This window comes from Megalobrama amblycephala, linkage group LG19 (assembly GCF_018812025.1).
Source record: "Megalobrama amblycephala isolate DHTTF-2021 linkage group LG19, ASM1881202v1, whole genome shotgun sequence".
Lineage (NCBI taxonomy): Eukaryota > Metazoa > Chordata > Actinopteri > Cypriniformes > Xenocyprididae > Megalobrama > Megalobrama amblycephala.
This window is the reverse complement of record NC_063062.1, coordinates 31,649,195-31,662,480: the sequence shown is the minus strand read 5'-3', so window position 1 is coordinate 31,662,480 and position 13,286 is coordinate 31,649,195. Positions and strand designations below refer to the sequence as shown.

Here is a 13,286-nt window from a genome sequence, read left to right as displayed (position 1 = left end):
GTCAGAAGAATGTGGTCAGTTTGTTTCAACTCCTATTTTTCCACTGATAGAATCTCAGTTTGTAAATATATCTTAAAGTCGGAATTGTGATAGTGTTTTCTTTACTATTGTGACATATATCCATGTAAAACGGCTTCTGGATTGAGAAAAATGTAGAGCGGGATTTAATTTCGTCCTTTAGTAATTGATTAGATTGTAGGAAGTTGGGTGTTGATAACTAAATGGAGGCAGGTCTGAATGGAAGTTTGCAGTCAATAGAAGATATACAGTACAGTCCAAAAGTTTGGAACCACTAAGATTTTTAATGTTTTTAAAGAAGTTTCGTCTGCTCACCAAGGCTACATTTATTTAATTAAAAATACAGTAAAAAACAGCAATATTGTGAAATATTATTACAATTTAAAATAACTGTTTTCTATTTGAATATATTTCACAAAGTAATTTATTCCTGTGATGGCAAAGCTGAATTTTCAGCATCGTTACTCCAGTCTTCAGTGTCACATGATCCTTCAGAAATCATTCTAATATGCTGATCTGCTGCTCAAGAAACATTTAATGTGTACAATTGTACAAAATATTTGTGTACAATATTTTTTTTTCAGGATTATTTGATGAATAGAAAGTTCAAAAGAACAAAATCTAATCTTTTGTAACATTATAAATGTCTTTACTGCCACTTTTGATTGATTTAATGCATCCTTGCTGAATAAAATTATTCATTTCTTTCATTTCTTTTCAAAAAAATAAAAATAAAAATTCTTACTGACCCCAAACTTTTGAACGGTAGTGTATAATGCTACAGAAGCTTTGTATTTCAGATAAATGCTGTTCTTTTGAACTTTCTATTCATCAAGGAATCCTGAAAAAAAAAGTACACAACTGTTTTCAACATTGAAAATAATCATAAATGTTTATTGAGCAGCAAATCAGCATATTAGAGTGATTTCTGAAGGATCATGTGACACTGAAGACTGGAGTAACGATGCTGAAAATTCAGCTTTGCATCACAGGAATAAATTACTTTGTCAAATATATTTAAATAGTACACAGTTATTTTAAATTGTAATAATATTTCACAATATTACTGTTTTTACTGTATTTTTAATTAAATAAATGTAGCCTTGGTGAGCAGACGAAACTTCTTTTAAAAACATTAAAAATCTTAGTGGTTCCGAACTTTTGGACTGTACTGTATAGCCCGTCATGAAGAGAACAGATACTTTTTTTTTTTATTGATTAAAGATTACGAGGGCATATGAATTAAAAAAAAAAGATGTGCATGGATAAATTGTTTATAATAAGCACTGCAACATTCTGTAAGAAAAAAAAAATTAATTCATGGCAACTTTATAGAGCCCATGAAATGTAGTTTTTCTTTTCATGTCTTGATGCATTTTTTAAATTGCCTTTTGCTTTGGTGGCTCTTTGCTTTTGCTAGTCATTTGTAAGTAGCATCAAAGACTATAGAATAACACAAGATGCGTCACTGGAATTGTTTTGAATGGGAAAAAAAGTGCAACGTGCAATCGGCCATTGGTAGAGTCATCACGTCACTGCAGCGGCCGTTAGAAGCTCCGGTTCCTATAGAAACAGTCAGATGCGCGCCTCCGAAATGAGACACGAGATGCACATTTAGGACTGCGCATGCGCATTAGCTTGATCCAGCCTGAAAAATGACATTTTTTTTGTCACGAGTTGAGCATTTTGAAACAAAATTTATGAGACAGTTGTTGTCATATTGCATTGGTGATTTCAAATATGAAATTTAATTGAAAGCTTGGCAAAGAGCTTTGGAGAATTTGCTGTTTCCCCATTCAAAGAGATCGGAGCTGCACTTGCATGCCCAAGAGGCGTTTCAAAGATGGCCGCCGAGTGAAATGACTTGTCTTAAAGGGACTTTGGTGGCATTAGAGGGAAGGACATTCTCATTCTAGACTAGAGAGCCTTTGATTGGACAAAAATGGACATGCCCCTGAGTGCAAGATGAGTCATCAGTCCATTTCCAGAAGTGATAGACTGTACATTTTAAAAGGGTATATATACTAAGGGTTCATTTAGTCACCTTTTCAGAGTAAACCAGCATATAGATGACCTTTTGGATATTTAGGATCTATGTAAATATGACAATTTTATAAGTAGATGTGAATTTAATGAAAGAAGTAAATATCGCTCTATTTTAGTTCTCACAAGGTGTCTAATATTTTCTGCATTTGCAAAGAAAGGGAGTAGGAAATGAGAAAAAGCGAGAAAGAGTGAAAATAAGAATAGTTTGTTGAAAAATGAGACAATCTGGGTATTATTATTGAAGGTGGGGAGTTTTTGTGGTTTCTGCTCACTGTGGGTGGAGCAAATTAAACAAGAAACTCACTTCTGGGCATCAGGGTGTCCAAACATCATTTACAACCCCCTTCTTAAAGGGACGGTTACACCTCTACAAAGGTTTTCATTTCTCTCCAGTCAGTATGCTAAAATGGCTCATTATTTCCTTTTTATGTTTCTGTGCGATAATAGATCATAATTGAATTCAATTAAAGCATAATTAAATCTCTCTTGTTTGTGTGTGTGTTACAGATCAGTGTGTGTGCAGTGAGAAGACGTCAGAATGCACTTGATTGTTGGACCTTCATCCCAGTGAGGTGCGTAAATCAAACCAGCAGCATCTTCTGCAAACCTGCCATCAATGTCCTGACATTGTGTCTGCACTAAACATGAACAAAATTAGATCATTTTCATTATAATAAACAGAGTCCTATACTCTGTGACTTCCTCATGCGGTGTCACAACTCTCTCTCTCTCTCTCTCTCTCTGTCATATATATATATATATATATATATATATATATATACTTTCAAATTGCATTCCCTTAATATAATTTATTAATGCATATAATTTACTTACTGTTTCCTTATTCTGTGAATGTATGGTTTATTCGTGTAACCAACATGGTTTTAGTTATGAGTAATGAGTCATTTTATGGCTGTATAAAAATAGTGAACAATTATTGAGTTGTATCATCTCTCTTGTGAGGTGCATTGTGTTGTTGGCAATGACCTTTGAATCCTGTTGAAGCATTAAGTGTGTTTTGGTGCAGAATGAAGGACAAATGAAGAGATATCTGAAATGAATAGACATGTTGAGAACTTGTTTAGTGATACATAAACCTTCCTCAGATTGTTTCCATGAAAGTTACAGGTACAAGGTATGGCTGTAAGTAATTTTATATCATGTTATATATCACAATCTAGTTATTTGGTATGACATTGAACAAAAAATGTTAATAATTTTAATATGTATTATTATTATCAGGGCTTGACATTAACACCCGCCAACCTGCCAAATGCGGGTGGATTTCAGCAGCGGCGTGTAACGCAGTCACTCCTAATAGCCATTTTGGCAGGTTGAATTTTATATACAGTGGCAAGAAAAAGTATGTGAACCACTTGCAGAATCTGTAAAAATGTGAATAATTTTAATAAAATAAGAGGGATTTTTTTAGATGGATTTTTTATTCAATACTGTCCTGAGTAAGATATTTTACATAAAAGATGTTTACATTTAGTTCACAAGACAAAACAATAGTTGAATTTATTAAAATAACCCCATTCATAAGTATGTGAACCATTTGACTGTTTTATTGTTTTGTGATGGTTGTTCATGAGTCCCTTGTTTGTTCTGAACAGTTAAACTGAGCTCTGTTCTTCAGAAAAATCCTCCAGGTCTTGCAGAAATTTCAGTTTTCAAGCATTTTTGCATATTTGAACCCTTTCCAGCAGTGACTGTATGATTTTGAGAGCCGTCTTTTCACACTGAGGACAATTGAGGGACTCAAACACAACTATTAAAAAAGGTTCAAACATTCACTGATGCTCCAGAATGAAACACGATGCATTAAGAGTTGGGGGGTGAAAACTTTTGAACAGGAATGAAGATGTCACAATTTTTCTTATTTTGTTTAAATATCATTGTTTTTCATTTAGTACTGCCCTTCTGAAGCAACAGAAGATACTTGCATGTTTCCCGGAAGACAAATTAAATACAATTTACCTTGATATTTGAATTCAAAAGTTTTCACCCCCTGGCTCTTAATGCATTGTGTTTCCTTCTGGAGCATCAGTGAATGTTTGAACCTTTTTTAATAGTTGAGTTTGAGTCCCTCAATTGTCCTCAGTGTGAAAAGATGAATCTCAAAATCATACAGTCACTGCTGGAAAGGGTTCAAATATGCAAAAATGCTTGAAAACTGAAATTTCTGCAAGACCTGGAGGATTTTTCTGAAGAACAGAGCTCAGTGTAAGTGCTCAGAACAAACAAGGGACTCATGAATAACCATCACAAAACAATAAAACAGTCGTAGATCATCCAGGTAACCACATACAGTATTAAGAACCAATGGTTCACATACTTATGAATGGGGTTATTTTAATAAATTCAGCTATTGTTTTGTCTTGTGAACTAAATGCAAACATATTTTATGTAAAATATCTTACTCAGGACAGTACTAAACAAAAAATAACATGCATTTTGTATGATCTCTCTTGTTTTATTAAAATTATTCACATTTTCACAGATTCTGCAACTGGTTCACATACTTTTTCTTGCCACTGTATAATGCACATTTTTCATTTGTAGTCTTTTAAATGCATCTGAAATAATAAACTTTTGCAGTTTAGTGTTGTCAAAACGTTCTATTTTTCAGTACATATTGATACTGAAATATTTGAAACGCTTCCAATACTTATTTTCCATAGAATAGATACACAATACTATTTGCGCTTTCTCGCTCTCACATCTCTCCGACAGCGAGTTGACACACAAACCCGCCTCCCCTCACTCACTCGTTTCATTTGCTCCGGATGAATATTGTTGGTGTTACAGGGCTTTATTTCTGCGTATTGCGCATAATTTTACTCATTTGTTGTTCACAGATGGTGTTCTCACAACCAACTGCCTCCCAATACGAAATTGAGTTGAGTTTTTTTCGCTGCTTATTGCGCGTAAACACTCAAATACACACAAAATAATATCAAAATTCCAGTCTTGGCGAGTATTCATGTAAACACAGTCACTAAGTGATCGTAAACAGTTGAGAAAGAAAACGGTGTGTAATAGGGCTGGGACAATACATCGATTCGCAATACAATTAATCTGGATCGATTCTGATATATTCTGAATGCATCGCGATTCTCTCTCGAAACGATTCTTAGCTTAGTTTTTAACAGCAGATGGCGCTCTTAGGTAGTTTTTAACCACACACTCAAATGCTCACGAAGAAGAGTGCTGGACAGCGCTTGTGCGTTCAGCTGAGTCATGTAAGTGGTTAAATATACTTGCACCTCGGCTCAGAATACTTTTATGACTTGAGATTAATGTAAACACAGCCCACTGCAAACACCCTTGTAATTCGCTTCAACCTTTTCGAACTTTATGAATGATTATTTTAGGTTCAAGTGGTGTGTGTAAAAGAATTGGAAGCAGGCAGAGTACGTTTCTAAAGCACGTAGTGCCATCTGCTGTTAAAAACTTAGCTCAGAATCGATTCGCGATTCATTTGGAAAATATCAGAATCGACGCAGGATAATTGTATCGCGAATCGCGAATCAATGTATTGTCCCAGCCCTAATGTGTAACAGTATAATGGGTCCTTGCATCAGGTCTTAAAGTGACAGCAGCCTAATATACCTGCTGCCAAATTATGAGATAATATTAAAAATATTTATAAGGCAGTTTTTCCCCTTGGTATCGATGTCAAAATTGTGGAAACTTTGGAAAACCACTAGCCACAGTGGCTGATGAGCAAAAAAGTTAATGTCAAGCCCTTATTATAATAATTATTATTATTCTTTTTATATTAAATAATCATTTAATTAGTAATGCGTTGTATTGAATATCTCAGCAAGTTAAATACTTTTATTTTCTCATTGTATTCAAAAGTTGATGAACATAAACAAAGAGATCGGTGCAAAAGCAGCTTCACATTTTGTAACTCTTGAATTGAAAACAAAATACTAATAAAACTAATATTATAAAATAAATAGTTCAGACTCTGAAGTCTGGTTGGATGAGCTACAATCGTAATATATCCATTTTAAAAAATAACAGCTTTATGCACAATAGTGACTTCACATGAGTTTAACACTCTTTAATGATAACTGTTATTCCAGCATTGGAGATGAAGTGGGTGAAATTTACTGTATGTTATTACTGGAAATTTATAAGACAAACTCTCACACTCTTTCATCTTTCTCTCTCTCTCTCTTTAGCTGTCTGTTTGCAGTCTCACTGACAGACAGACACAACATATTGCTGCAACCCAACCCCCTCAGCTTCCTCTCCATCACCGGCCAATCAAATGCACTCTGAAAATAAACTATCCAATCATGGTAAGCAAGTGACAAGCGGGTCCCAATCACAGCTCCCCAATGTAAACCAAGCACAGCAGCAAGGACCTGCTGGCAACCAAGGGTCAAAGGGCAGTGGGTCTGGGAGCCATGGAGTCAAATCCAACCAGATTTCTCCTGGCAACCCTGGACTGAAGAGCCTCAACCAATCAGGTGGTGGCATTGGTGGGATGATGAAGACCAAGGCAAAGAGGGAAAGGAGCGTCTCCATGGACACAGGAGACCAAAGAGAGTCACTCACCCCTGTTTTGGAGCCAGATGCCAAAGGTAGGCGTAATGCTACTCGCATCCTTAGACCGAATGTCCACGGGCCGCCCACAGTCCGTTGACTGACTGTCTGATGCATACTGCACACAAAATGGCATGAGGTTTCTCAAAAACATCAGACCAATCTGACTGACTAGCTTTACTATTTACGTAATATCTGTTAGTTTTCTGAGTCACCTGAGAAATAAAGAACTAATCACTGGATTTGGCACCCGTGTAATGATTTTAATTAACAAATGTTCAGTGCATTTTTACTCTAATTCAACAAAAATAATTGTATTACAATAATTAAAATGTAATGAGAATCACCATTGAAGTATAATGTGAATTACAGAAACCCAAAAGTACAACGCCCAGACTTTCTAAAATAATGACAAGGGGAAACTGTGCTTAATTGTCTTGAAAATATTACATTACTATAAAATCATTATAATATTATGCTTACTATTTTCACACAGCTTCCTATTTTAGGAAGCTGATCTCTCACACTTGGGATTAAAAAGTTTGAACATTGTGCTTTGTTTAGAGAATCTTTTCCTGTCTAAGTTGATGGTTCTGTCTCTAAATGGTCAGAATATGCTGTAAAGTTGACCATATTTATGTCCATAATTAAAAGTCAGGCTATGGGAGACTAGCATAATGCAAACACACATTCATGCGCATGTGATACTCAACAGACCGTGCGCGACTAAATTCAACACTACACGTATTCATTTTACTCATTTATATGTATCTCTCGATCAAACAACCTAAAAAGGCCACACTTCTGGAATTCCCCTTTTAACTGGAAACACAGTAAAGATGAAACTGCCTGTTTTCTGCTACCCCAAAATGTCCTGACCTTTCTGAGCACACGTGTGTGTGTGTGTGTGTGTGTGTGTGTGTGTGTGTGTGTGTGTGTGTGTGTGTGTGTGTGTGTGTGTGTGTGTGTATGCTTATATGTGTGTATCATGTCAGATGTTATGCTCCTGAAACAGCGCGCAATACGTGTGCGCACAAGTGCTTGTGTTTTCCTGTTGGTCGTCCTGTTGTGTGTCACTCACTAATTAAGCGGGGGAAGAGAAAGACACTGCACACAGACAGGAAGTAGAATAGAGCGGGGTGGAGAGACTGAGGGGGAGGGAGACTCTATGCAACAAGTTCCTGAATGTCAACACACACTAACACACACACACACATACACAGTTCCCTTATGTGGTTTGGTGATTCTGCCAAAAACATGTTTCACACCAAAGCGAAAGCAGAAAATACAAAATTATATTTTGCCAAAGACAATTTTAAGATTGAGATGTTTTTTTTTTTTTTCATTGTGATATTATTTTCAAGACAATTAAGCACAGTTTCCCCTTAAATTGTCATTACTTTAAAGTCGTCCTTACTTTGTTAGCGCATATTACTACTCTTGTGGTGAACAATTAATTTGTGCAAGTTAATACAGAAAAAAAAAAAAAGTTTGTCGTGGTAATCTTAAATCAAAATCTGAAAAGTTACTTCCGGTCTGCAATGGCGTTCCTTCTCTGATGACGTCAGTTGAAGACGCTTAAACCACTCCCCTCCAACCGTTAGTCTGCTATGAGAGAGAGATGGAGAGGAGGAGTGCTAAAGTAAAACCCTGCCCTCTATTCAATATTCTGTTTCACTTGGAAAAACGTCAAAACACTAGAGAAAACTTGTTTGCAACTTTCGGTTCACAGGGACGTTAGAAAGTCTGGGTGGTTTTTTGTTGTTGTTGTTGTTGTTGTTGTTTTTGTGTGTGTGTGGGGTGGGGGGTGGGGGGGTGTTCTGTAATTATACTTACTTACACTTAATACTTATACTTACTGTAATTAATCACCACATTATACTTAATGGTGATTCTCATTACATTTTAATTACTTCAGTTATTTTTGTTGAATTAGACTAAAAATGTACAGTACATTTTTTTTATTAAAAACATAAAAAAGGCAGTACAAAAATACTACAATTTTAATTTTTTTTACAGTTTTTTACAGTTATGCAAATAAGATAAAATAATAAAATAAAATACAATTGATCACCAATTAATTGGCCACACATTCTATTGAAAAAAAATCTGTTTTTTTGTTTTTGTTAAATAATAAAAAATGAAAATAATGAAAATTAGTGATTGCACTTTTCATCAGTAGGTCTACATTACATTTTATTTTTGCAAAAATAAAAATGCATTATATATTTAAATTATTTAAAAAAAAAAAGGTTAATTAAATAAAATAATGGTTAATTAAATAAATTGTAAACCATTATTAAATAATGGTTTACAATATCCCAAAATAAATTAATAAATATAAAAAAGTGTAACTGCTTCACCAGGACCATCATGAAAGGAATCATTCACCAAAATGAAAATTCACCAATGACTCGCTGCATGTCAGCAGTTGCTGTACTGATTGGACGCTACTCTGTGTCTACTTCTGGTTGCCCTAGTAACACTTATGAATGCCACTACCGCTAAAATGTTGTGCATTGTCATTCCTTGTTAACCGGTTTTTATGCCACATGTCACTCATATCAAAGATCTCTTTGAGCTCTTTGGCATTGTCTAGGCCGACAGCGCATAAACCTGACGGCGCGGTAGATTTAAATGTGTGAAAGCGAACGAGACTGAGAATTAGAGGTGGTGAGAATGTGTAAAGCATGGGGTGGGGAATACGAGCAAAGCATGTTCCTGACAGGTCTCGTAAGAATCACCCAAACAGCTTCTGCCCAATATAAAAAGCAATAACAGGTCTTCTCTTCCTGGACTGCGGAGGCGTGTTTTTCTTTTCACTGTGTGTGTGTGTGTGCAGTTTCTTTTTGTTTGGTTCATTGTGCGATTCTTATTTTATTTCCATTTGCCCAGTGCTTTGTGTATGTTGTGTGTGTATTAGAGCGAGCGATCAGGGGAAATAACGGGGCAATAGTGTGATTTTGAGAAACTGAGTCATCTGAGCTTCCTGTAATAGCACTGAAGCGCCTTTGTGTGTGAATACACACTCTCACGCTTTCACACAAACACACACACCTGTTTGGCTTTATAACCGCATGGAAGGTAGAAGATGTGGTTATAGGTTTGAAAAAAAAAAAAATTTTTATTTCAGTGTGTTTTGATTACAAAATGTAATTTTGCTGAAATGTTTAAAATAATGTTTTTGATATATTTTTAAATAATATTAAATATTGTAATAACATTTAAAATATAAATAAATATAATATAAATATAAATAATACAAATATTTGAAATTATCTTAAAATAATTTCAAAAGTAATTTATTGTTTTGAAAATATATATATTTGATATTTTTAAATAATATTAAATATTTTAATAACTTTCAGAATATAAATAATATTTTAAAATATCTTAAAATAATTTTAAAAAGAATTTATAGTTTTGAAAATTTTATTTCAATTAGTGTTTTGATTACAAAATGTAATTTTGCTGAAATGTTTAAAATAATGTTTTTTGATATATTTTTAAATAATATTAAATATTGTAATAACATTTAAAATATAAATAAATATAATATAAATATAAAATATAAATAATAAAAAATATTTGAAATTATCTTAAAATAATTTCAAAAGTAATTTATTGTTTTGAAAAAATATATATTTGATATTTTTAAATAATATTAAATATTTTAATAACATTCAGAATATAAATAATATTTTAGAATATCTTAAAATAATTTTAAAAAGAATTTATAGTTTTGAAAATTTATTTTTATTTCAATTAGTGTTTTGATTAAAAAATGTCATTTTACTGAAATGTTTAAATAGTATTAATAAATTTGATATTTTTAAAATAATATTAAATATTTTAATAACATTTAAAATATAAATACTAATATTTTAAAATATCTTAAAATAATTTAAAATTGTCAAGTCATGGAATTTATTAATAAAAATATGAGGAAGTGCTTGGTTCTAGTTTTAGTTCAGTTATAGTATAGTTTTAAACATAATACTCTTTGGTTGTGGAGAAAGAGTGGAGCTGATCAGAAATGTGGTGGCGAGATCCTTTCTGTCACTATCCAGCTGTTTGTCAGGGAGAATTTCCTCTCTCTTTCTGAGTAAATATTGTTCACCCGGTAGAAAAGCAAACAGAAAGACATTCAAATGAAATGCAAGTCAGCCACTTCAGACCACTCGACTGCCACACCTGGAAAGGACCAATGATTAAAGAGAAAGTAGACCAGAGAGAGAGAGAGAGAGAGAGAGAGCTGACTCACTCATTTACGTAAACTGATGTCTGCTGGGAACAAAAGAGGATGCAGAAAAGGTCAGCTCTTTATCTCTGCCCGCCGCCAACACGGCATGCGCAGGCCGAGGACACCACAACCTAACGCTGTGTGCTCTCTTCCTCTCGTTTTCACACTCTCTCTCCCCTGTTTTCTCCCTCGCCGCGTCTGGTATTCAAGGTTAGGGGATGTTTCAAGGCTTTGGAGGCCTTGTGTCCTCTCATACCACTTAAATGCCAAAACATTTCTGGAGTGCTCTGTGTCTGGAGTACGTGACAATAATATCAGTTTTAAATGTGCTTTTTTTGAGGCAGTTTGTGGGTGTTTGCTTATAGTAGTGTGGATAGAAACCGTATTGTCACATATAAACGTGTAATCGATTTGAAGCATGTTTACGTTGTTGTGCCTTGTGTGTTTTTCTCAATGGTGTCCAGTAGAGGGCGTGATGCGCAGCAAACGCCGGTGTGTGCTGGAGAGAAAGCAGCCTTACAGTGGTGATGAATGGTGTTCAGGGGCCGAAACTGAGGAAGAGGATGAGAAACCGCTTTCTGCCACACACCGTGAGTACACACACACACACACACACACACACACGTTTGTTTTTGTGAATTGTGGGGACATTACATAGGCGTAATGGTTTTTATACTGTACAAACTGTATTTTCTATCACCCTACACTACCCCTACCCATCACAGGAAACTGTGCACATTTTTACTTTCTCAAAAAAACTCATTCTGTATGATTTATAAACCTTTTGAAAAATGTGGACATGGGGTAATGTTCTCATAAGTCACCCTCTCCTTGTAATACATATGTCATACCCATGTCATTATACAAATTTGTGTCCTGATATGTCACAAAAACACAGACACACACAAACACACACAGTACTGCCAGGCTCTACCTGTACATAAACACTGTCTTATAAACCTTAATGAATGTTTCTTCCTGTAGACTGTTTACATAAACGTCTGGTTGACGTCGTTGTCATAAAAACACGCAGTCCTGTTGATTCAGTGGGGAAAAACGTCTACATTTTGTAATTCAGCTCACATATACATTTCAGAATTTGAAAAAAAAAAAAAAAAAAACTCAATTACATTAATGAAATCAATGTTGTTTATTTAGCACAAAAATGGGCCCTTTTCACAGACTGTGATGACATGTTTCTGCAGTTATTAACATTGCAAATATAAGTTAATATAAGTTATTGGTCTCACTTTATATTAAGTGTCTTTAACTACTATGTACTGTGTTAGTTCATTTTTGGGTGAACTAACCCTTTAATCATTTGATACAATGTACTTATTGTGTACATTGTTGTTTTACATTGTACTAATATTTAAATAATACATGCATGTAATTACATCTATAATTGCATTGTTGACCCTTCCTTTACACCTTAAACCTACCCATACCACCAAACCTGTCCCTAACCTTACCCGTATCCCACCAGCAAAAGTGTTTTGCAATATAACATGAACACAATAAGTACACTGTACCTAACAGTTTTTTTAAAATTATTATTTATGTACATAGTTGAAGACACCTAATGTAAAGTGATAACGTTTTTTTTTTTTACTTAAAGTCCCCCTATAGTCAATAATTGTATCCTTTTAAACTGTCAAAGTGTGTCAAAGTGACATATTTAAATGTTTTTTCCCTATGAAAAAAATAATAATAATGCCTTAAAATAGCTTGCATGTAACTATAAACCCTTGCCTCATTTAAAGGGTTAGTTCACCCAAAAATGAAAATGATGTCATTAATGACTCACCCTCATGTCGTTCCAAACCCGTAAGACCTCCGTTCATCTTCGGAACACAGTTTAAGATATTTTAGATTTAGTCCAAGAGCTTTCTGTCCCTCCATTGAAAATGTATGTACGGTAGACTGTCCATGTCCAGAAAGGTAATAAAAACATCATCAAAGTAGTCCATGTGACATCAGAGGGTCAGTTAGAATTTGTTGAAGCATCTAAAATACATTTTGGTCCAAAAATAACAAAAACTACAACTTTATTCAGCATTGTCTTCTCTTCCGGGTCTGTTGTATATCCGCATTCACGACTCCGCATTGACGCTGCTTTTTCTTCTTCTGTCCTGTTTTACGGCGGTTGGCATCCAGCTTATTGGTGCATTACCGCCCCCTTCTGCTCCGGACAGTGACGCTGATGACGTGTTATCTGGTGCGCCGGAGCTTCGTTTACAGTCTGAGGGAGACACACGCTGTATTCAAGCTATTCTACATTATTTGTATTTGGTATTGCTATATTTTTTTAAATGGTGCGTAAGTGTGCATGTCGCGGATGTTCTAATCGCATCACTGTTCGGAGCAGAAGGGGGCGGTAATGCACCAATAAGCTGGATGCTAACCGCCGTAAAAC

General features: G+C 34.7%; 1 protein-coding gene across 2 annotated transcripts in view; it reads left to right on the top strand.

The window, feature by feature from the left end:
* The window catches only part of bcl9l (bcl9 like), a 68,873-nt gene that overhangs the window by 44,414 nt on the left and 11,173 nt on the right, over positions 1-13,286 (top strand). Inside the window, exons 2-4 of one of the 2 annotated variants that reach the window (XM_048169393.1) lie at positions 2,572-2,636; positions 6,261-6,665; positions 11,338-11,460. In XM_048169393.1, the coding sequence (XP_048025350.1) occupies positions 6,350-6,665; positions 11,338-11,460 (439 nt within the window). In that variant the 5' untranslated portion in view covers positions 2,572-2,636; positions 6,261-6,349. Of the gene's footprint in view, positions 1-2,571; positions 2,637-6,260; positions 6,666-11,334; positions 11,461-13,286 lie in introns of both variants that reach the window. The other variant, XM_048169392.1, reaches the window with a different exon arrangement.